The sequence below is a fragment of the Mesocricetus auratus genome, unplaced genomic scaffold (assembly GCF_017639785.1).
Source record: "Mesocricetus auratus isolate SY011 unplaced genomic scaffold, BCM_Maur_2.0 Super-Scaffold_100676, whole genome shotgun sequence".
Lineage (NCBI taxonomy): Eukaryota > Metazoa > Chordata > Mammalia > Rodentia > Cricetidae > Mesocricetus > Mesocricetus auratus.
The window spans coordinates 76,601,633-76,626,687 of NW_024429266.1; the positions used below are offsets into that span (position 1 = coordinate 76,601,633).

Here is a 25,055-nt window from a genome sequence, read left to right on the forward strand (position 1 = left end):
ACTACCACAAGACCAGATATGATGCAAAAGTAAAGAGTCTTTAATTTTACAAGTTAACTTGGGTTCCCCAGTTCATCTGACACAGCGGATGAAGCAGGCAGGACCTTGAGCAGCAGTGGAGCAGGGAATATATTGGGGTAGAGCAAGGGGAGTGTCTGAGGATCTGCTATTTGCATAGGCAACAGTCTCAGGATTGGTGCACCTCCAGACTTAGGCAACCTGTCCTGTGTTGATTGGTCAGCTGCAGCTGCAGCAAGGTTGCTATGCCTAGAGGCCCTCCCAGGGTGGTTGCTATACTCTGCATTTCACTGTTATCAGTAAAGCACATCCAGAGCCAGCCAACTAACTTCTGATTGGTTCCTTGCCACATGGAAGGTATCTGGTTTCCTAGTGACCAGAGCAAGGTCAGACAAGGACAGGGGTTCAGCACATGTTGCTGAGTCAGGGACCTATTTCTTGCTGGGTCTTTTCTGCAGCCTGTCATGGCTGCCAAAGGTGGGGGCTGGGTAAGGGTCTGGGCTCTTCAGTATGGAGGTCCACTCACACACACATGAAATACTATATTTTTAAGAAAACAAATAAATCAAGTGCTAACAGTATTGCAAAAAGAAGAAAAACTTAATGAGAGAAGGAAAAGGAAGAGAAAGGGAAAGAGGAAGAGAAGAAGAAATAATTTTAATAGCAAAATACTGAAGCAGCTTTTCCCCAAAAAACTCTAATTTTGGAGTCTGCAGGTGGAGAAGTAGTCAGCTGGAATTTCTTATCCTCCTTCCTAAGGTTCACAGTGTTGTTGAATCTGAACCCATGAATTGTCAGTTATGCCTGACAGGGCTGTAGTTGTGTTAGGAACATTCCTTTTTTCTGTACCAGGAGCCACATGCACACGCAATCAAGTACACATGTGACCTTTGGCCCAGGTAGGTTCTTACTCCGAAGATCTACTGTTCTTCCTCCTGTAGGGCCCCAGCTGCAGATGGCTTCCTGGTTTTTGTCACACAGCCTTTCTGCTTCTGTGCTTAGCTGTGTGTTTGGGTTACTAACTCACTTCCTCTCTTTCTTCCTTTGTTAATCTTACCTGTCAGTCAGGGTATCACATACAGCCAGTGTCTAACTCATCACCTTTCCCCGAGAACAGCCTAATGCACACAGAATTATTTAAGGGGAAAAACAGCAAAACATAAATATTTTTGAGAAAGAAAGAAAAAATGATGAACCTGAAGAGCAATGTATTCTGGGATTTAGCAAAATTCCTCACATTTTTGTCTTGTAACTGCTGTTGTCTCCCTGGGGAGCAGCTCAAAACAGGAGGAATAAACAGTATGGGGGCTGTGCATTTGTCTCCAGGCACACATTTCCCCATGAATGCCCATGGCTCCTGCCCCAGTTAATGCTGTGGCTTTGTAATGAGCTTGATCCTATAATATCCTTTTAGTCCCTAGGCAGAAATAAATGTGTGGTGTTGCATGTATCCCCATGCATAACTTGAAACTATTCTGAAACTTAAGTCAAAGAATGGATTATTCTATTTAAATCAAGCCCAATGTTCCACAAAGACACATCCTAATTGGAATGGGTTATCCAAAATCCTAGAATATAGGATTGACTTTTAATTCTGTAGCCCAAAGTATGAACCAAGCATGAGTCAAAACGTTCAGGTTCATTTTGTAGCACTTGCTCCCCATTAAGTATTGCCCTTTCCTGTATAATCCCTGACATCACACCCCAGAAAATGCTTCCTTCCGTCCCAGCTTGTGTGGGGCCACACTCTTAACAGGCAACACACACCTTATGACCATATTAGACTTTCCAAGCATTTTACCTATTCCTTGACAATCCAGATTGACAAGCTGCCTTTCTGCCTTTCTGAGATCTCACCATCAATGTTCCTTATGTTCTCTTTAGACAATCCCTCCCAAGTGGGAAGCGTTGCTGTCACAATCAAAGTCTTAGACGTGAATGACAATGCTCCAGAGTTTCCCAGATTCTATGAAGCTTTTATCTGTGAGAATGCTAAAGCTGGACAGGTAAGGTAAACCCCAGATGTCCAGAGGTAACCCTTAAAGATAACTGTCTTAGTGAGGTTTTCTATCACTGTGATAAACCACCATGACCAAAAGTCATCTGGGGAAGTAAAGACTTTATTTCATCCTATACTTGCAGGTAATAGTTCATTACCAAGGGAAATCAAGACAAGAACTCAAGCAGGAGAGGAACCTAGAGGCAGGAGCTAACACAGAGGCCATGGAAGAGAACCGCTCACTGGCTTGTTTTCTCATGGCTGACTTGACCTGCTTTCTTATAGAACCCAGGACCACCTTCTCAGGAGTAGTACTGCCAACAAGGTTCTGGGACCTCTCATATCAATCATTAATCAAGAAAATGCTCTGGAGATGTGCCTAAAGGCCAATCTTATGGAGGCAATTTTTTTCAACTGAGGGTTCCTCTTCCCAAATGGCTCAATCTTATATCAAGTTGGCATAAAACTAACCAGTACAAAAACTGAATTCATTATCAACAATATGTCCACACCAGAAATTATGAATTAGAAAAAAGAGTACCCAACTTCTTTATGCCAGGTGCCAATTATTTATTTGTTAAGACAACCACTTGGAGCCCAAAGTGTGGTCTGAATAGTGCTTTAACAAGTTCTTGGCTCACAGAATAGTACAGTTATGGAAATAACCACAGTTCTAAGACATATTTCAGAAACATTTTTAAGGCATCTAAATCTAGCCTTGTATTTTATCAAATTCCAAATTGTCTGATTGAGAAACATCCAGAAATCCATTTTCAGTGGCCACATAAGAATGTATTTGTCAGGTACTTCATCCCCTCGACCTGTCCTCCCACATCCTCCATTCTGCTCCTGCCTTTGTATGCTTCCTTCCTCCATTAATAGCCCTGATGTCCATCTTAGAACATACATATGCTGTGGTCCTATGAACTCAGATAGAGAAGATGGATCAAGATCATTTTGATAAGGAAATCAGGGGGGGTGGGAAGTGCCCATCTGACCAAATGGTAACTCAGCCTCTGGCAGCAACAAAGTTTTGCCCTCTCTTCTACCACTCAGTAGAACATCACCCCAGCAGCCTCTGCACAAAGCTGTGTCTCTAAGACTAACACTTACTGGAGCTCTTTCAACATCCTTAACACAATACATCTTTGTCTTCTATCCAAAGAAAGTAACTTTGTTTCTGTAAATCAAGAATCCCTTCAGTGACTTAAATCCAAACTGACCTCAACACCGATTCTTAAAATTTGGTACAAGTCCGTATCACTCCTAAAAGGTATTTTCTAGTTTTAAGAACTTCCATATTTATTAAATCTCTAGTGTAATATGGTCTGAAATATTATCGACCTAATAACAATTACAATAAAAGCTTGATTGAACAAGGCAGCATCCATGGTAATAGCTGTAAAGAACCACATTAACATGCCTGAAGTTTCGTAGATTATGTCACACATGAAGCAAAGTCAGAAAGCAGACACAAGGCAGGGCATAGTGCTCTCCTCCTACAGTGGATGAAAGCCATACAAAAGTGAATTGCACGCCTGATGATTAGAAGGGAAAGAACGAAGAGTGTTGAGCAAGATTTTATGCCAGTGGGGCTGAAGACTCTCAGGGGAATGGAGGTCAATAAAGTCAGTCATGAGGCTCCCACTGGGACTCCTAGCACACTGTCTACCTACCCTTCAAAGTCCCATCTCAACATATACACACGAAGTTTAAGATCTGCCTTAAAAATTCCCCCATCATATTATCTATCCAAAACATCCCCTATTGGTTTTGTTTGTTTTTGTTCACTTGCTTGCTTACTTTGATTTGTTCTCTTATGTGGGGAGATGTGGCAGGGATGAGGGGATGATAGGGGGACCAGGAGGTGAAGAGAATTGGGGTGCATGCTGTGAAACTCCCAAAAAGTCAATAAAGAAGTTATTTTTTTAAATCTCCTAAGAAACATTTTATCCCTTTACATTTGGCAATCAAACTAAAAAGGATTTGCTTCTCCATGGGAATAGGGCAGATGGTGCCCTGGGTTGTGAGCAGCACTGACATGAGGCTGAACTGTATGTGACTATCTTCACTGCTCCCTGACCTGTGACTTTATGACTACTCCATTCCATCCATTTTTACATCCAACAGTCAGGCATTCCAGGGGCTTACTCTGAGGCAGACTTCTGAAATATGGCGTTTCTGAGACCTATAAAAGGGAATGGGAGAGGGACTAAGCAAAATAAAAACTGAAAATTCTAGCTGCAATATAGATCCATTAACTGCCTTACAGAGTTCTAGAATAGGAGCTTTCCCAAGTTTAGGGGGCTAGTGAAGCCCTTACACTACTCTGTATCAGCTCATCATTGGCTGTAGGTTGCCCTGAAAGGGTATGCTGACCATGGGTAACTTATTAGTCAACAGCATAGGTGGTCCCTGAAGACACTGGAAGGTAACAAGCAAGGAAACAAGTCCTTAGAGGATCTGAACAGTATGCATAAATCCCTCAAAGGGTAGTCCCTCTAACCTTTCGGTATCTTGTAATACTCTGGACCCTCAAGCTGACTTTGGATGTAGTCATTTTTGTCCTGGAAAAAAGATAGCTTTTCCACTAGAAATGGTAGGTTTACAGGTTCAGGCCCAAGATGAATAGGAACCATCTGTGCTACAGGGTGTGATAGTGAACACCAATGGAAACTATCTCATCAGAACTTTGTCCACACACCACCCCACCATAATCCACCAACAAATGTCTCAACTGTCTATTTCATCCTGCTTTCTTTAACAGTTTTTCCATGAGTTTCTGTAGTCTTCATGAAAGGTATTCTAGTAGAGAACATTGTGGGAAAGACAGAACAACAGAACTTGGCCAAAGGGGTCAAGGGGAAGCCCTCTTGCTCAGCCTGTCACTGAACTCCATTTTTTATTGTATTTTTCCCAACTGAACCACACCCTCACACCTGTGACTCTAGTCTGCTTCCCACCATGGTGAGATTCTTCTCTACATGTTTTCTAACTCCCTTCCTGAGTCAATAAAACATGGCTGTCCCGTGGCCCTTGCCCTTCCCATCCATATTCCATAGCCTAATACTTCCCTGTTTATTTGCCTCTAGGTAGTGTTCATTTTTAAACAGGGACTTCTCAGAGATGGTAATATATTCATAAAATACTTACTTAATGATGGGATGCGGATTGAGTGGGAGGATGACACTGAGGACAGGCAGGACCCTCTGACACCCCATAGTTCTTTCATTTTTTTCTCTTTAAAACATTCACCAGTCAAGCTGTGAGAATATCATGCACCTGAAACATTTAGGCAACACTTATTCATTATGTGCTACACACTCAAAAGCAAGAACAAGGTTAATAATCCTAAACTGTGTGATGGCATGAAGGGTTTCACAGGTTAGTCTCAGGACATTTTCTCGTTGGGGAAATGACTTAGTATTAGACTCAAAGTTTAAGATTTCATTAGACTTTGCTTTTTCCTTTGGATCCAACTCACCCTGAACCCATGTCCCTCCTTCAGCTCATCCAGACAGTGAGTGCTGTGGATCAAGATGACCCTCACAATGGTCAGCATTTCTACTACAGTTTGGCTCCTGAGGCTGCTAACAACCCCAACTTCACTGTCAGGGACAATCAAGGTAAGCAGTGGACCTGGGGCTATCTGTGCTTTTCTACTGCTCAGGCTGGCTATTTGACTTGCTATATACTATACGCACAGTACTAAGTCTTCAGGCTTTCTAATATCAAGAGGACATTAATGCTAATTTGCAGTCTACTAAGTTTTGTGTCATAACATCAAAGACAAAGAGTGCCCTCTGCTGTTTCTAAAACTTTAATTCCTCCATCAGTCGACAAATATTTATTGATGCTTGTTCCGTGGAAGACTCTTCAAAGCACAGTGGTGAATTTCCTTTCTTTAGCCCAACTCAGAGCAACTGGATTTATATCTGAAGACAGAAAGAGTTTAATGAAAAGGGGTCCAGAGAAAGAAACAAACCCCAACTAATATTTCTAGTCAAAGATCAGAAGGGAGGGTGAGTATAAAGCCTCCACAACAAAAGATGCAAGGTTAAGTTGAAGGATATTGATAATAATGACAACAATGATAATAGAGGTAGTATAACACAAATACAAGAATATGAAAGTATTCACAGGATTCAAGCACTTTTTCATGGAGACAAGATTCTCTTACAATAACCTGCACTGGCATGAAATGCATGATCCTGCTGCCCAAGCCTCCAGACGCTAAGGCCAAAGTCAGCCACCATTCCACCTGGCTTCAAACAACGTTAGGTTCAGAGAAAGCTACTCAGATGGGATCCTCACTGCAAAAGGTACTTGCTTTCCACTACATCTCTATGGAATTACACTCCTAGGATCCTTCCAACAAGCACTCATTGGCAAAGGGGATCACAGACTTAGCACATTCTTGGGGATCAAATAGGGAGAAGAGGAACTTTTATTCTCCAGCTGAATATACTTCAAAGGAAGGTCAGGATAGTTGAAAGCAAGCAGTTAACTGTCAGACGGATCCCTTGTTAATTCTGCTGCCAACTCACTGACTTGGGTGTCCTCACTTCTCTGAGCTTCAACACCATCATCTTAATGATGCCTTCCTAACAATCTAAACAAAATGTCAAGAATAGGCATGCCTCGTCTTCCTCTCAAACATCATGTTTAAAATTTGAATTACCGTCACAACCTCATAAATAGAAGTATTTTTCAACCTTTTAGTTACCCTAAAATGTCTATGGAAGGAATGCTTGCAATTAAATATCCTGAGGTTTCTGCATGTTTATGTGTGGTATGTGCTATGTTCACATGCATGGGCACATGTGGGGATGCAGGTGTCAGATATTGACATCAGGTGTCTTCCTTCAGATTTTGATGTTTAATAATGGGTACATGTGAGTACAAGTGCCCGGTACAAGTACAAAGACATTGGATCCTTTGGAGCTGGAGTTGGTGCTGGGAGCAGGACCCACAGGTCTCTTCCTGGATCATTCTCTACCTTATATACTGAGGCAGGACCTCTCATTTGAACCCAGAGCTTGTTGATTCAGCTGACCTAGCTAGCCAGCTTGCTTCAGGGATTCTGTGTGTACCTCCTGAGCACTGGAATTATAGTGGGTGGCCATGCCCATCTGGCATTTGTGTGGGTACATAAACTCTGGTATTTGCCTTATGTAGCAATTTGCCCAACAGCCATCTCCCCTCCCCATACCTGTATTCCAAGAATTTTATTGAGTCAAACTTCTAAATTATTCACTTATCTGTTTCATAGGAAAATCTTCCCCATAAAGAACATTTTTATCCTCCTCGGGGTTGGCTTTATGAAGGAAACCCCATGGTGAGAAGAGCTGGCCATTATGTGTTTTCCTCAAATTTTTAGCTAGGTGTCACTCTTTTCACTCATACTTGCAGAACTAACACAAAAACAACAAATAGCAAAAAGCTGCAAATTTCTTAAAGGTGACTTTGGGCACCTGTCCATGTATGTCATATGAAGATGGGCTACCAGAACAGGACTGTCACAAAAGGAGATGAATCATCTACTTAATAAGTACTTAAATAAATGTGAACCCTTTGACAAATAAAAGTAAAGACATTTTAGCAAGGGTTGGTGAGGTCTGTGAGTCAAATCCAGGGTCTTGCACATGCTAGGCAAGCTCTCTACCACGAAGCAATATCCCCACTCTTTCTCTTCTTTGTCTTTTTATTTGGGTTTAGATTTCAGAGGTCAAGTCTCACTATGTAACTTCACTAGCTTGGAAGTTTCTATACAGACCCCAACTAGCCTTTGTGGTCCTGCTGCCTTAACCTCCCAAGTGCTGGGGTTACAAGGGCATACCATCATGCCCAGTCTTTTTTTTTAATCCCAAAACATGAAAGAATTATATATATAGAATATTTTAAAATTTTCAGATCATTTTCTCATCTTTGTTTCGTTCGGTATTCATAATGACCAGTAAAGTATAATTCTCATAGTCACATTAACTGATGAAAATGACACAAAATCAGAGAGCAAGCAAGCATTAGGAGTGGGGAGAAGAATGGGAATGTGGCTCAGTGGTAGAGCACATCTCTTACATACAAGGCCTTGGGTTCAGTCCCAACAGAAAAGACATACTGCTACAGAAATTGTTGCTATAACTTCCTGTTTTAGCACATGCACATGGACACACACACACACACACACACACACACACACACACACACACCAGGGCTTTCTGCCACCTTAGAAACAAATACTATTTGGAAAAAATGTCACTAAAATCCTCATTTTCACTTTCAACAAAAACATGCCAAATGGCTAACATACTCCAGTCCCAACAGGGCCAGACTCAGCCATGTGATATAAAGTTCTGGGTGTGTTTTCTGTTATATCACTGTTGTTTTGTTGTTTCAGCTCTATGACAGCCTCTCTTTAAATCCTTATGATCTAGGCTAAATTAAAGCAAACTAAAAAAATAAATACAAGCTTTGTTTAGAGAAAATTTGATTTTTGAAAAAAATTAAAATTGCAAAGGATAATTAACAGTAGTTAGTTATTAAGTCAAGTGAGGGAAACAAAAGATGAGCAGTTAGGGTTTCTATTGCTATGACGAAACACCATGACCAAAAGGCAAGTTGGTGAGGAAAGGGTTTATTTGGTTTACACTTCAGCATTACTGTTTGTCACTGAAGAGTCAGGACAGGAACTTGAACAGGGCAGGATCCCGGAGTCAGGAGCTGATGCAGAGACCATGGAAAGGAGCTGCTTACTGGCTTGCTTCCCATGACTTTTTCAAGCCACCTTCCTATAGAATCCAGGACCACCTTGCTCAGATGGTATCATGCAGATAGACTGAGCCTTCCCCCATTGAAGACTAAATGAGAAAATGCCTGGATCTCATGGAGGCGTTTCCTAGCTGAGGCTCCTTCCTCTGATGACTCTAGCTTGCGTCAAGTTGACACACAAAACCAGCCAGTACAAATATAATGCTCAGGTTAATAACTGATTGCTGTCATTTCACACTGACAAGAAAATAAGATGAAAGTGAACCTGTGTTAAAGCAGGAAACAATTACAATTATCTGAGCAGGTTTTGACCACTATCTAAAGTGTCTACAGCTGTGATAAAACATCATAATGGAAAACAACTTGGAGAGGAAAGATTTTATTTCATCTAAAACTCTCAGGTCACTCCATCACTGAGGGAAATCAGGGCAGGAACTCAAGACAGGACCCTAGAAAAAAACTGAAAGAGGCCATGGAGAAACACTACTTACTGGCTTGCTCTCCATGGCTTCCTGAGCCTGCTTTCTTATAGCACCCAGAACCACCAGTTCAGGGATGGCACCACCCACAGTAAGCTGGGCCCTCCCACATCAACTATCAATCAAGAAACTGTACCACAGGCCAATCTGATAGGAGCAGTTTTTTCCGCACTGTAAGTTCCCTCTTTCAAAATGACTCTCACCTATGTAAAGCAGACATAAACCCAGTTAACACATCACTAATGCTATGAAACTAAACAAGCAATTGTAGGGCACCATGGAATAAGTACATGATTTGAGTCTGAGAAAGCAGAGTTCAAATACTAGCTTTGCTACTATCTAGGTTAGTGACTATAAAGAAATTGTAATTAACCTAGGCTCTAGCTCTTTCACTATAAAGGATGGAATCATTCAGTAATACAACCAATTGCCACAAAGATTAAATGAGCACTACATGTACAAAATACAAAAACTTGTACTTGAGTACAAAAACAAAAACAAACAAACAAAAACCCAGCTGGTACCATTAAAAAAGAAGAGAAAAAGAAAAAAAAAAAACCAGGGAGACAAGTAAGCATAAATTAAGAGGTGATGGATTAGGATGCTTTGAGTTACACCTGAAAGCTGTCCACCTCATTCAGCTGTGCCCCAAGCTGCAGGAATGTTGTGTTCTTTCAATTATGGCTTCATGGCAAAACAACAGGAAGAGTCAGACACCAGCTTCTACCTTCTCATTTTCTGTCAGTTAAGACAAATGATTTTGCTATGTCCAACTTAAAAACTGTAGTAAAGTAGGGTTCCTTTATTACATTCAAGAAGGGACAGAGAACCAGGAACATGTTGGTGCTGTGTAGCCTTGTGTGCCTTAAGCTTTTAGAAATTTTGTGAAATTCTAGTCCATGTGAAACATTCCCAAAAAATTTCTGTTAATGGTAGGAACTTTTCACAGTTTTGAGGTTTTCTCGTTTGTTTGTTTGTTTGTTTGTTTGTTTGTTTGTTTACCAGGACCTCACTCTATAGCCCTGGTTGGCCTAGATCCTCCTGCAGTCCTCCTGGCCTGAGCACCCTGCCCCAGCTCCAGGATTACAGACATGTGCCACAATGTCCAGCCTGGTTTTCTTTATGAGTTACTCTTATACATCCTACCACATGTCTCAAGCTATTCCTCTGCTGAAATGATCACAACGTTGCAAAAACCAGATTTGCCTTATAATTCAAAGGCATTCCAGATAACTTAAAAATATAAACCTAAAATTCTTAAATATAAAACTATGTAGTGTTTGCCAAATATCAACATCAAGACCCATGCCCACACACAGAGCTCTGAAAAACACATCCAACCATTTATCTAAAGAAGGATTAGGTTCTGTTACGCAGAAGTGTTTACTAAGCAATAATGTGAAGGTCACATAGCTACAGGAGATGATTTTCTAGTATTCTAATTACAGGCAAATGAGAAATGTTTGAGATGATGAACAGGAGGCCAGGGAGATGTCTGTCAGGACACTACTTCCTGAACATGCACGAGCCAGGTGTGGCAGTGCATGTCTCAAAGCCTGTCTCAGGGTAGAGGGAAACAGGTGGGTTTCCAGAGCTCGCTGGCCAGTCTGTCCAACTGGAGAGGTAGGGCCAAGTTCAGTGAGAGACTCCGTCTCAAAGAATAAAGTGGAGAGCAAGGAAAGCACCCCACACCAACCTCTAGCTTCCTCGCAAGTATGAACATGCATGTGCACACACACAAACACACACAAACACCCCCCACACAAAAGATGATGGGTTGCCTGAAATCCTGAGTTTACTATTGCACAATAAAAAATTATGCTGAAACATCACCCTGTACCTCAAAAAGTAATACAATTATCTCTTAACTAAAATTCTTAGTTTTTAAATAGAAAAATAATAAATTCTTATTTTTTTAAAAAGGAGGGGGGAGTAACGTATAATTTTCACCAAGGCCAAAAAAGATGACTCAGCAGTTAAGAGCACTTGCTGCTCTTCCAGGTGACCAGGTTTAATTTCCAGCACCCACATGACAGCTCACAATCATCTGTCTGTAACTCTAGTTTCCACCCCTTCTTCTGGACTCTGCAGGTACCAGGCACACAAGTGGCGTACAGGCGAGCACACAGGCAAACGCACCCATGCACATAAAGTAAAATTAAGACCAGAGCTCCCTGAAGCCGGATTACTTGTCTGGTCAGCCCATAGGCCAGGAGAAGTTAAAAGGTGTGTCATATGACCGGGGCTTCAAATGAGCCATTAAAATGAAGTTGGTGATGCCAACTGAAAGAAAATAGCAAAAGACATGAATCCCAGGCAGAATAGAAAAAAAAGCAATCTTGTGCAGCCATGTGGGCTCCTCAGCTTTCCTTTCCCGGAGGCAGAAAGCCATGCCGGGCCTTGGCAAGCTGCTGAGCAGAAACAAACAGGGCCCACAAATCACCAGTGACTGTCCATTTCTGTCAAGCTTTCCCGGGAACACTTTTGTTAGATCTGAAGGCTGACATTTCGCCCAGGGCGCTTTATGTCACAAAGGGTAAGACAGACTCTCACAAAAGGACTTCTCTCCCAGACCTCAGGGTTCCACCTGCAAGCAAATGAAACTCTTGATTTCCCAATGCAGGTGCCGAGCCAAACCAACGCACCGTGGCTGGAGCTGACACACCTTCTAGCCTGTGTCCCTCCTCTGCCCGGTCCCTGCCTCCCCACTTTCTTCAATCCAAGAAATTAATTCAGTGGTGGGGCTTCCGTTTCTGTCCCCCATCTCATGTTTCCTTTTCTCGTTTTTTAATCCCCTCATGTCTTACTCCTTCAGATAATACTGCTCGGGTTCTAACCAGGAGGTCCGGCTTCCGGCAGCAGGAGCAGAGTGTCTTCTACCTGCCCATCCTCATAGCCGACAGCGGGCAGCCAGTACTCAGCAGCACCGGCACACTCACCATCCAAGTGTGCAGCTGCAGCGACGATGGCCACGTCATGTCCTGCAGCCCGGAGGCCTATATGCTCCCAGTCAGTTTGAGCCGGGGTGCTCTCATTGCCATCTTGGCCTGCATCTTTGTCCTCTTGGGTGAGTTGGTGGCCCGTTTTGTATGCCTTGGGTTGGGGGGGTGGAGCACATGTTTTTAGACATGAGTCAGGTAAGCCCCTGTCTCAGCTACTCCGCATTGGTCTTCATCTTCTCTCAGGCTTACCTCAAAGGTGGTAGAGTGAAGCTTGGAGAAAAGAACGGAAGTTGAAGACAGCCCCTTCCCTCAAGGCCTCTTTGGCAAGATTAGAGCACATAGATTTATCAAGGGTCTTATTGTAGGCCTGAGATTAGTAAGACAGAAACACTCTGGCCTTCATAGTTTATCTTTGATGATAGAAGTTCATGTTGACAACATGGGACAGGACATGATAATCATGTCTTCAGATGCATTTCCAATAAGTAACAGCTAAATCATGGAAATGGAACCAAAGGCCCAAAGTCAAATGTCAGAAGCAGAGCCAGGCCTGACAGGCAGACAGGCCATTGGTCAGCCTTCCTAGGTGACACTCTTCTCCCAGCCAGGACTGACTGTCCATCTCTGCTCTGCTTACTGAGTTAAGCAATACCACATATTTCTTGCTTAGAGAAACACAAATGGAACAGACAACACACTTAGCTTGTGGAATAGACTAACCAAAACACATTTTACAATGTAATGTGGGCTTTGGTTGTATTGGGGGCGTTCTGTCTTACATTACGAGAAAGGAACATAAATAATCTTCCAGAGAACAGTTATGGCTCCTAGTCCTTGGCTGGCTGGACTGACAAGTAAAACCTGCCTGCAATTCTTGAAATGTCCGTAAGGTGGCACTAGGAGACCTTGAGTGCAGAACACGGAGCTTTTTCCCTTTTAAGTAAATTGCTCTTAGGAGAAATTTCCAGGCTGGCTGCTCTTGGAAAATGCTGTAAGTTGATTCTGGTCCACAAAGAGCCATCATTGCAGAAGGACTGATTTAAAGAGATTGGCTCAGAGTGCTGAGCAAGAGATAATTCCATTTGTAAACTAATACCCATCTTTTAAACTATACAGAGTAAGATGTTTCCAGAAGCCAAGATAAGCATGAGTGTCATAAAATTCACACCTGTTTACTTCTCAAAGAACACAATCCAGGTTAAACACAATTCACATAACTCCAAGATTTACACTGCAGTTGATTTATACACACACGGGGCAAGGGGGTGGGGTGAGAGAGAATTAAACATGTTCATTTGGGCAATGTTTACTTTGGGGAATGGGCTTTTTTCACATCTTGGTCATGTCAGTTGCTAGAAAACCTTGTGGGTCCTGGACACCACCCCAACAGAACATACAGAAAAAGCCTTCCCTGGACACCAGCCCAACAGAACATACAGAATAAGCCTTCCCAGAATACCACCCCAACAAAACATACAGAATAATCCTTCCCAGGACACCAGCCCAACAGAACATACAGAATAAGCCTTCCCAGGACTGATGTTCTCTCCGAATGCACACATTCTTCTCATAATATAATTGTTTTTCTTCAAGCTAATTTTAAGGCATAATTTAATGCTACTATTTATAACAGGTTTTATGTAAAGAAAATAAGTAAGGCAAGTATCAGTCTTATTTCTCAGGAGTTACTCTACATCTGCCTAACTCTGCATACCTAAAAGAATTCTCTCCAGCACGGACTTGGAGGCTTTGATAGGTTTTGAGTTTTGTTTTATAAAAATTGGGTTTTTTAATATATTCTGATTATGGTTTCCCCTCCCTCTACTCCTCCCAGATCCACCCCTTTCTGTCTCTCATTAGAAAACAGGTTGCAGGGGGATAATAATAAAATGTAAGATAAAAACAAGAACAAACACATTGGAATAAGATAAAACAAACACAAAGAAAAGAGCCCAAGAAAGGGCAGAAAGAAAAAAATCACACAAATGCAGAAACATACTCATTCCTACACTCAGGAGACCCATAAAAACACAAAATGGAAGCCATAATTTAAATGCAAGTGGCCTGTAGAGGAGAGAGAGAATATAAAAAATAGAAATAAGATAAAAATTAAAGGAATAAAAATAAAAGGCCCAACATTATAAGACAAGGAGCTTCCACAGATGCACTTGAGTTCCTTTGCTATTGGCCAACTACTGCTGGGCATGCAGCCCACCCATAGAGTACTTTTTTACCTGGTGAGACTCCCTTGGAGGAAACTCAATTTTCATTTGCAAGTGGTTCATTTTCATTTGCAACTGCAGGTAGCTTCTGGGTCAGAGATGGGGACATGTCCCCACTTCTTCTTTCAGCTGTAAGATCTCTACAGGCCCTGTGCATGCTGCCTCAGTCTCAGAGGGCCTTGTCCTCCTAATGTCCTCATGTCCTCCACTTTCTCTGGCTCTTACTCTTCTCCTGAGGGGAGAACTTGATGAAGACATCCCATTTAGAACTGAGTGTCCCAAAGCTTGTTCTCTCTCTCTCTCTCTCTCTCTCTCTCTCTCTCTCTCTCTCTCTCTCTCTCTCTCTCTCTCTCTCTCTCTCTCTCTGTAATGTCTGACTGTGTGTCTCTGTAATTGTTCCCATTTGCTGCAAGGGGAAGCTTCTCTGATGATGTCTGAGAAAAGCACTGATATACAAGTATAGCAGAATGTCATTGGAAGTCATTTTACTGTTACATTCTTTTACTAGAACCTTAGTATTTGGTTTTACCCTAGGTCCCTGGGCTATCTAGTCTCAGTGTCAGGTATAGAGAGTCATCTCATAGAGAGGATCTTAAGTCAAATAAGATACTGAGATACCATTGCACTAGCACATCTTGAAGAAAGGACACCATTGTAGATTGGAGGATTTGTGGCTTTGTTGTTTACCTATCTCTTTCGGTAACAAGCAGAGTATCATCCTGTACCAAAGCCACTAGCCCATAGGGGTGGAAGCTCAATGTAGGCGTGAGCTCTACTCCATGTTCAAGGAACTGTGCATGTATTGCCTTTAAGAAAGAGGCTTTACCTTCTATTTGTGGAGAGTAGCCTATAGTCTTGGCAACATCCTGTGTTGTTTGGGGATTCCTATGGGACCCATCTTGCTAACAGTTCGATTAGATGCAACCCACTCACAGTACTGGAAACTTCATTTGATGACAAGGAATAGCCAGTTGAGACTCTATCGTCCTTATTATTTGGCAATTTTGTTTAGATCACCTGCATTTATGTATATATTTTATAATGTTCCAACTGTATTAGGTTTCCATACTGCCCCTTAATTAGCCCTTAATTTTAGCTGTCTCACCCCATATTCCATCCTTAGTCTTCCTCTCTTCTCCCCTTCCCAACTTGATCTCCCATTCCAGTCTGCCCTGCTCCCATATCCAACCCTAAATATCTAATCTATTCCCCTTTCTTTAGGGAGATCTATCTGCCCCACCTTATTATATACCTGACCTCTGTGGTTCTACAGATTGTAGCTTGGTTATCACTGACTTAACAACTTAACAACTAATATTCCATATAAGTAAATGCATAGCATATTTGTCTTTCCGGGTCTGGGTTACCTCATTCAGAATGATTTTCTTTTCTTAGTTCCATTCATTTACTTGAAAATTTTATTTGTTTAATGGCTGAGTAATACTCCATTGTGAAATGTACCACATTATCTTTACCTATTCTTCTATTGAGATATTTCTTGGTTGTTTCCACTTTCTGGCTATTATGAGTAAAGCACCAATAAACATGGTTGAGCAAGGGTCTCTGTGGTGGGATGAATCCTTTTGATATATGCCCAAGAGTGGTACAACTGGGTTGATTCCCACCTCCCCTAGGAACTGCAACAGTGATTTCCATAGTGGCTGTACAAGTTTGCACTCCCAATGGATAAGCATTCTCATTACTCCACATTTGTAGCCAGATACTTTTCTTCGTTGTGTCTGGTCCCACTGGACCAGTTTCTCTCCCACCTGCCAGTCCCTGCAGCTGCTTATAAAATACTCACTCAAGGCTTAATATTAATTGTAATTGCTTGGTCAATGGCTCAGACTTATTATTAAATACATCTTAAATTAACCCATTTCTATTCATCTATATATTGTCACATGGCCGTGGTGTTACCTCATTTTCCACATATCTTACTTCCTTGGAGGCTGGCTGGTAGCTCTCAGACTACGCCCTCCTTCTTCTGTATCTCTGCTTGGATTTCCAACTAACTATATTCTGCCCTGTCATAAGCCAAAACAGCTTTATTCATCAACCAATAAAATCAACACATATTCACAGTGTGTAGGGCATCCCACATCATGCTAGCATGAAGTGTCCCTTGGTTCATTTATCTTAGCCATTCCGATGATTATAAGATGAAATCTCAAGTTTTGATTTATATATTTCCCTAATGACTAAGGATGTTGAACATTTCTTTGTTTCTCAGTCATTTGAGTTTCCTCTTGTACCCTGTATTTTAATTAGGTTATTTTCTTGATATACAGGATTTTTTCTTTTAGCTGTTTGTATATTTTAGATATTAGTCATCTATCGAATGTGCAGTTTGGTAAAAATCTTTTCCCATTCTGTAGTCTGTTACTTTGTTTTAATGACCTTGTCCTTTGCCTTACAGAAGCTTTTCATTTATTATTTGTTGATCTTAGTGCCTGTAATATGTTTTAATCAGGCAGTTGTCTCCTTTGCTAATGCATTCAAGATGTTCACAACTTTGTCATCTATCAGGTTCAACGTATCTGGTTTTATTTTGAGATCTTTGATCCACTTAGACTTGAGTTTTGTACAGAGTAATAAGTATGGAGCTCTCAGGATTATTGTACATACAGTTTGGCCAGAACCATTCACTGAAAATGCTGTCATTTTTACATAGTGTAGCTCTAGTTTATCAAAAATCAGTGTACACAAGTGTCTTCACCTGGTCTTCCATTTAATTCTGTTGATCAACTCTACCTCTTTTGTGTCAGTACAATAAAGGTTTTATTACTATAGCTCTGTGGTATAACTTGAGGTTGGGGATATCTCTAGCAGTTTTTGATTATTCAGGATTGTTTCAACTATCCTGGTTTTGTGTGTTTTATATGAAGTTGGAGATTGTCAATCCAAGATTTGTGAAGAAATGTGTCAGTATTTTGATGGGATTGCAGGAATCTTGGTGGTAAAACCATTTTTACTACTGACCCATGATCATGGAAGATCTTTCCAACTTCTGATGGCATTTTCAATTTCTTTCTTCAAAGATTTTATCATACAAGTCTTTCACTTGCTTGGCTAGAGTTACCACAAGATGTTTTATATTATTTGAAGCTGCTGTGGGGATGCTATTTCACTGATTTCTTTCTCAATTTGTCATTTGTGTATAGGAAGGCTATTGATTTTTATGAGTTAATTATGTTTCCAGCTACTCTGATGAAAGCGTTTATCAGTTGTGGGAGTTTCCCAGTGGAATTTTTAGGTCACTTATGTATATTATATAATTTGTAAAGATATTTGACTTCTTCCTAATTTGTATACCCTTGATCTCCTTTAGTTGTCCCATTGCTGAAGCTAAGACTTCAAGTGTTATATTGAATGGGAATGGAGAGAGTAGACAACCTTATCTTGTTCCTGATTTTAATGGAATTTCTTTGAATTACTCTCCATTTGTTTTTATGTGGCCTATGGGATAACTATAAACTGCTTTCATTATGTTGAAGTATGCCCTTTATATTCTTAAATTTTCCAGAGCTCTTTATCATGAAGGGGTATTGAACTTTGTCACAGGCCTTTTCTGCATCTAATGAGATGATCTTGTAGTTTAGATCTTTCAGTTTATTTATATAGTGGATTACATTGATTTAAGTATAATGAACTATCTGAATTTCTGAGATGGAGCCAACTTGATCACAGTAGATGACTTTTTGATATGTTCTTTGATTCAGTTTGCAAGTATTTTATTGAAAATTTCTGTATCTCTGTTCAAAAGTTCAACTGATTTGTAATTCTTTGTTTGGTCTTTATGTGGTTCAAGTGTCAGGGTAAATGTGGCTTTGTAAAACAAATTGTTTAATGTTTCTTCTGTGTCCATTTTGTGGAATAATTTTAGAAGTATTGGTCTTAGCACTTCTTGGCAAGTCTCATAGAATTCTACTCTAAAACCATCTGGCCTTAGACTTTTATTGGTTGGCAGGATTTGATTATTGCTTTTATTTCACTAAGAATTATAGTCTGTTTAAGTTGCTTATCTGATCTTAATTTAACTTTTGTAAATGGTATCTATTGAGAAAATTATTCATTTCTTTTAGATTTCTGTTGGAGTACATGTTCTTAAGGTATGTCCTTATAACTCTCTGAATTTCCTTGGTGTCTGTTGTTAGTCTTAATTTCATCTCTAATCTTGGTAATTTACATATTTTCTGTGTCCTTTAGTTAGTTTGGATAAGGGCTAATCAATCTTATTTTCCCAAAGAACCAACTCTTTGTTTTGTTGATTCTTTGTTTTTTGTTGTTGTTTATATCAGCCCTGAGTTTGATTATTTCTTGATCTCTACTTCTTTGGGGTGTAGTTTTGTCTTTTCATTCTAGAACTCTCCAGTATGTTGTTAATTCACTAGTATGAGATCGCTCCATTTTTTTGTTTATGTAGGCACTTAGTACTATGAACTTGCCTCTTATAACAGGCTTAATTGTCCCATAAGTTTGGGTATGTTGTATATTCATCCTCATTCAATTGGGAAAGTCTTTCATTTCTTTCTTGATTTCTGTCTTGACCCAGATTTTTAATTCAGTAGTGAGTTGTTCAGTTTTCATGAGTTTGTAAACTTTATGTTGTTTCTGTTGTTGACATCCAGTTTTAATCCATGTTGAGATTTTGTGTCAGAGTATGTGGTAAATATTAGAAAGAGTGTCATGAGCTGCTGAAAAGAATGTATTTTCTTCTGCAATATTCCACTGTGTGTTAGATCCATCAGGTTTATGATATCAGTTAGATCCAGCATGTCTGTTTATGTCTAAAAGACCTGTCTATTGGTGAGACTGAGGAACAGAAGTTTCCAACGACTAGTCTCTGAAGATCAATATGTGATTTAACCTATAGTAGTGATTTTTGTTTTTTTTTTATGAACTTGGGTGCCCTTATGTTTGGTGCACATATGTTACAAATTGCTATGCCTTCTTGGTGAATTTTACCTTTCACAAATATATAGTGCCATTCCCTATCTCTTCTGATTAGTTTTGGTTTGAAGTTTATTTTGTCAGATATTAAAATGGCTATACCAGGCTACATCTTGTATTATATTTTTCCATCCTTTTACCTGAGGTGGTATCAATCTTTGATGTTAATGTGTGTTTCTTCATGTAGAAAGGATTCTGTTTTATCATTCACCTTGTGTTGTTTCATTGGGGAATTGACATCAATGATGTTGAGAAATATCAATGAGCAATGTTGATTCCTGTTATTTTGTAGGTTTATAGGTGTGTGTGTGTGTGTGTGTGTGTGTGTGTGTGTGTTATCTGTGTGCTTCCCCTCTTGATTTGTTGGTCTGGGGTTATTTATTCCTTGTGTATTCTTTAGTGTTAACCTCCTCATGTTGAAGATGAACTTCTAGCACCTTCTGTAGCACTGTATTTGTAGATGGATAATGCTTAAATCTAGTTTTATCCCTGACTGTCTCATTTTCTCCATCTATTCAGACTGAAAGCTTTACTGGGTATAGTAGTCTAGGCTGGCACCTGTGATCTCTTTAGTTTATAGGACATCTATCTAGGCCCCTCTGGCTTTTAGAATTTCCATTGAGAAGGCGGGAGTTATTCTAACACTACTGCCTTTATAAGTTACTTGGTCTTTCTCCCTTTCCTATGCACATTTAGTATTTTGGTTATGTGCTCAGGGTAATTTCTTTTCTGGTCTAGTTTATTTGGTGTTCTGTATGCTTCTTGATCCTTGATAGGCAACTCCTTCTTTAGATTGGGAGGAAATTTTCTTCTATGATTTTGATGAAATTATTTCCTGCATCTTTGTCCTGTGTTTCTCCTCCCTCTTATTTCTATTATTCTTAGATTTGGTCTGTTCATAGCATTCCAGCTTTCCTGGATGTTTTGTGCCAGATTTAATTAATTAATTAATTAATTTATTTATTTTTAGATTCAAGTTTGGTTTGAGCTATCCATTTCTTCTATCTTGTCTTCAATATCTGAGATTTTCTCTTCCATATCTTATATTCTGTTAGTGATGTTTGCCTCTGACGTTCCTGTTCAAGTTTCTAAATTTTTCATTTACAGTTTTCCTCAGTTTGGATTTTCAAATCATTTCCTTCTACTGTTTGTGGTTTTAATAATTTACAAAGGGGATTTATTCATTTCCTCCTGAAGGATAATATTTATAAGGGTTATTTTAAGGTCCTTGTCTTGTGCTTCAGTGTCTTTCTTCAGACTATTGTAGTAGCATTGCTGGGCACTAGTGGAGACATATTGTCCTGGCTGTTACTGTGTTTTGCACCGGAATCTAGGCATTTGGGTTTGGTATAATTGTAATTCTGAGTGCTGATATATGGTCTTGTCTTTGCTGGGTGGGTGTTTTGTCTCTTAGTTTCTGTTGCCTTCTCTGTTTCTTATGGGGGCTGTGTTGGTTGTATGTTGCCTGACAGGGAATTCTTCTGGGATCCTGCCATGTGTGCCACTGGGATTCCAGGTAAAATGTGTTTCTAGGAACTGACTCTTAGGAATGGAAATGGTCTAGGAGTTTGAAGCTGAGGGGTTCACAGATGAGAGGATAGCAGGGTGTTCCACCAGGATTTGTTTAGTTCCCTGGGTCAGGATAGAGATGGAGTAAAGGCCACAACAGGCGGTCTGCGAAAGAGCTAGGGATAAGACTATGCAGTTGGTTTTGGCAGAGAAAGGGGCAAGTGAAGATCTTCAGCCTGCCCACCATCTTAGATGGCCTAATTGCTTAGATGGCAGGCTTTCCTGGAGTATTCCCAGGAAATGCATGCGTCAGTTGGAGGCTAGGATAAAGCAAGAGGGATGAGGAGGAAGGTTGGAGGGGGAAGGTCTGTGTGATCCACTGGAAATGTGGAAAGGGAAGGAAGGGAGGCTGCAGCTGGAGGTCTGCTTAGTGCTGGGGTAATATTAGGGGATTGGATCTGGAAGGAAAGCAGAAGAGGTCAAAGTGAAAAGCCGAAGTTGGCTTTGGCTTCCCTGGCTGGAGTTATTTTTCTTTTTAAGATGGTGTCTTGCTATGTTGCTCATACTGGCCTCAAACTCCTATGCTATATGACGCTCCAGACCCAAACACCCTATTAGCTGAAACTAAACACAAACTTGCATGTGCCATACACACACACACAAATGCCTGGACACTTTAAAACTTTTTTCATTTTCTTTCCCAGTATCTTCTAAAATAACTTCCATTATCATTACCACATGACATGAGTGACTTCCTTCCCAGTATTTCTGGCAGAATTCAGTAGCCTTGCCTCTGTACTTTATTAGCAACAGTTGTGACCCAAAGGCAGCCTTTATTGTTTTATATCAACATTAATCTCATTAACATTGCTACTCCATAAGGACAAGTTCATGTTATAATTGTTATAATCAATGTTGTTTCCTCATTGTTTATCAGAGCCTTTTAAAATATATGTTTAATGTTCACTGTATCTCACAAATATGAATATTCATTTAGAAACAATTTTTTCTATGCTATTTTAAATTCAATTCATGCTCCAGTTTATCACACTAAGTCCAAACCTCCCATCCACTTCATTAGAACCCTTAATCTCTTTTCCCACAGTTCCTGTCCAAGCCTCCTATTTTTTACACAGAGAAAATAGTCAAGTGTATGTCATTATTTTCTGTGCATGCATTTTGTCACCAATTAAGTACATTCACAAAAATATTAGGTATTATCATCATTAACTGCAATTTGTACTTTTCAAAAACTTTTAATCTGTTGTTGTGAGCTTTCTTAGTCAGTAACCTCTTAGTGCACAGATGAAAATACACCATCATTGCCACTACCCTTGAATAAACTGGGGTTTATTTTGCACTGCTGTCAAACTGTCACTGTTCACTGGCTGTAACAAAGCACACCAGGAAAAAAAAATCAATAGCACTTCAACAGCTGAAACATCAACACACTTCCTGGGAAATGTTTTCAGTTACAAAGATAAACAGTTCAATGGGATTATCTCACCCTCTCCTTTAAACCCCAATGAACACACCTAGGGAAAAATGCATTTGTTGGAATAAAATTTTATTCAAACCCTCAAGACACATCTAATTATATGGCACTTCTTTGGTAACATATGGAAATATATAAAACATCACCACTCATTCCTTCTCTTCCATAAAAACCACTGACTCCGGAAAAATCACAAATAGTAATCCGACATTACTGAACCTGAAAGGTCACTTATACTTTTAAAAATATTTTTATTAATTTTTGAGAATTTCATACATTGTATCTTAATCATATTCACCCCCAAACTCCTCCTAGATCCACCCACATTCCTACCCCACTCCCAATTCTGTGTCCTTTTTAAAATAAATAAATAAATAAATAAATAAATAAATATCCAACTACTCCGATTTGTGCCATCCAGATACTCAAGCGTGGAGCTACCCACAGGATCAGGGTTAACCTACCAGGAGCCAAACTCTTGAAGAAAACGCCAGAAACTACCAACTCTCCAAAGCTCCTCAGTTAGATCCGGAGTCTGATAAACCCCGTCCCACAATGTCCACAGCTTCTGAAAGAGGCATAAAAAAAACACAATTACTTTTGCTCACACCTACCTCATGCGCCTACATTCATTATTTGTGGATAAACAGTTGTTTTTAATAGTAAAATCCTGTAAAGATGCTCCTACAAGAAGGCAGAGCTCCTACATTCCTACACGAGATGTTTAGATTATAGTAAGCGTATACCAAAGCCATTATTCCATAAGCAGGGAGCATGATCTGATCCACACAAAGCCTAGCTTCTGCAGCCGGGAGCCTACCTTAATGGGATTTCATAACGGCTCGGTCGTGTGTCTACCACGGTTTCGAGCGGGCAGGCTTCTAGGAAGCTAAGCAGCTTCTTATGAATGCAATGAAGAAATCCGAAGCCTCACTGGCCCACCAGTTCTTAATGTAACCAGGTGAGAGTGAGGATCGGGCGGAACCGGTTCACTCCCCGAGGTCTGAACTACCCAGAGCTGACCTGGCTGCCCCTCTGAACCCTTCCCGCCCCTCCCGTCCCCCGCCCCCATCACCAACCAAGTGTCCCTGGGGAACTGACCCATGCGCCCCTCTTTGTGTCCCCCGGCAGTGCTGGTGCTGCTCATCCTGTCCATGAGGCGGCACCGGAAGCAGCCCTACATCATCGACGACGACGAGAACATCCACGAGAACATTGTGCGCTACGACGACGAGGGCGGCGGCGAGGAGGACACGGAGGCCTTCGACATCGCGGCCCTGTGGAACCCGCGCGAGGCGCAGGCGGCCGCTGCCCCCAGGACGCGGCAGGACATGCTCTCCGAGATCGAGAGCCTCTCCCGCTACGTGCCTCAGACGTGCGCCGTCAGCAGCACGGTCCACAGCTACGTGCTGGCCAAGCTCTACGAGGCCGACATGGACGTGTGGGCGCCGCCCTTCGACTCCCTGCAGACCTACATGTTCGAGGGCGACGGCTCCGTGGCCGGCTCGCTCAGCTCCCTGCAGTCAGCCACCTCGGACTCGGAGCAGAGTTTCGACTTCCTCACAGACTGGGGGCCCCGCTTCCGGAAGCTCGCAGAACTCTACGGGGCGTCGGAGGGGCCCGCGCCCGTGTGGTGACGGCCGCATCCAAATCGGGACGTTCTCAAAAGGCTGCTTTCTCGGGCACGAGGTGTGGCCTCCACAGGAGCAATATCGTGCTGGTCAGTGAGGATGGGAGTGACTGGACCTAGCGGGGCTCTCTCTGGATCAGCTTTACTTGGTTAGACTAAGTTAAATAATCAGACGGAAACCCAGGAAGAAGAGGGCAGAGTCTCCAATTACCTTTTCTCAACGTTTTTTGTTTTGTTTTTGTTTTTTAACTATTCACCAAGGCCTTTGACATTTTAGGGAGATGGTAGTTGAAAGCAGGGAACAACTCCTATTTTATCTTTATTCTCCATTTCAGATTGTTTTTCCGGATCATCAGATGTGCAGAAATACACACACACACACACACACACACACACACACACACACACACACACACACACACACACACACACACCCCTGAAAAATATTCCACAGTGAAATTGTCCTTCTTGTTTTAAGATGGATGGTACTTCATTTAGCCCTTCTGAGACAAGGTTAAGACTGACTGGGCCTTGCATGGGGGATGGGTGGGAAGGGTGGGAGAAGGAAGAGGCATTGACTTGTGCTCAAGTTTAACACCTGAACCAAGAGTCAGCATTATAGCTAATCCAACGTCAGTGAGTCAGAGTGCACTGCTCTCCTCTCAGCTATTTATGGCCCTGCAAAAGTCAGAAAGAAACTGGAAAGGCTGCCTCTTTTGCACAGTAGATGTCTCTTCCGTGTGCCAAATGTGGAGATTAGATGCAACAAATGGAAGCCAAATAAAAAGAAGTATCTGATAAAAGCATGGGTTAGAGGGCTTTCCTAGTCTGTGTAAAGTCAACCCAAGGGATGTTTACATACTGTAGGTAACCTACTTGAACACAACCAGGATTATAGAAAAGAAATGGATGTAAGAGAATTACATGTACAAGTTTTGTATATTTGTTAATAATTTTGTTAATAAATATGATGTACTACATCTCAGTACCTTAGCACTTCTTTTAATAAAAGCTAAATAGAAGGAAAGGTGAACTTCATG

At 41.0% G+C, this 25,055-nt stretch overlaps 1 protein-coding gene and 1 long non-coding RNA gene across 5 annotated transcripts in view; one reads left to right on the top strand and one right to left on the bottom strand.

Moving 5' to 3' along the window:
• The window catches only part of Cdh20 (cadherin 20), a 238,774-nt gene extending 213,732 nt beyond the window's left edge, over positions 1–25,042 (top strand). For all 4 annotated transcript variants that reach the window (XM_040737753.1, XM_040737757.1, XM_040737755.1 and 1 more), the window contains 4 exons: positions 1,903–2,024; positions 5,526–5,643; positions 12,080–12,331; positions 23,517–25,042. In XM_040737753.1, the coding sequence (XP_040593687.1) occupies positions 1,903–2,024; positions 5,526–5,643; positions 12,080–12,331; positions 23,517–24,022 (998 nt within the window). In that variant the 3' untranslated portion in view covers positions 24,023–25,042. The remainder of the gene's footprint in view (positions 1–1,902; positions 2,025–5,525; positions 5,644–12,079; positions 12,332–23,516) is intronic.
• On the bottom strand, positions 2,432–23,620 carry LOC110342973. Its single transcript, XR_002385160.2, has 4 exons — positions 23,487–23,620; positions 22,850–22,953; positions 5,171–5,299; positions 2,432–4,205 (listed from the first exon to the last, which is right to left on the bottom strand). It is a non-coding gene; the product is annotated as an uncharacterized LOC110342973 (long non-coding RNA).
• Positions 25,043–25,055: the final 13 nt, after the last annotated feature.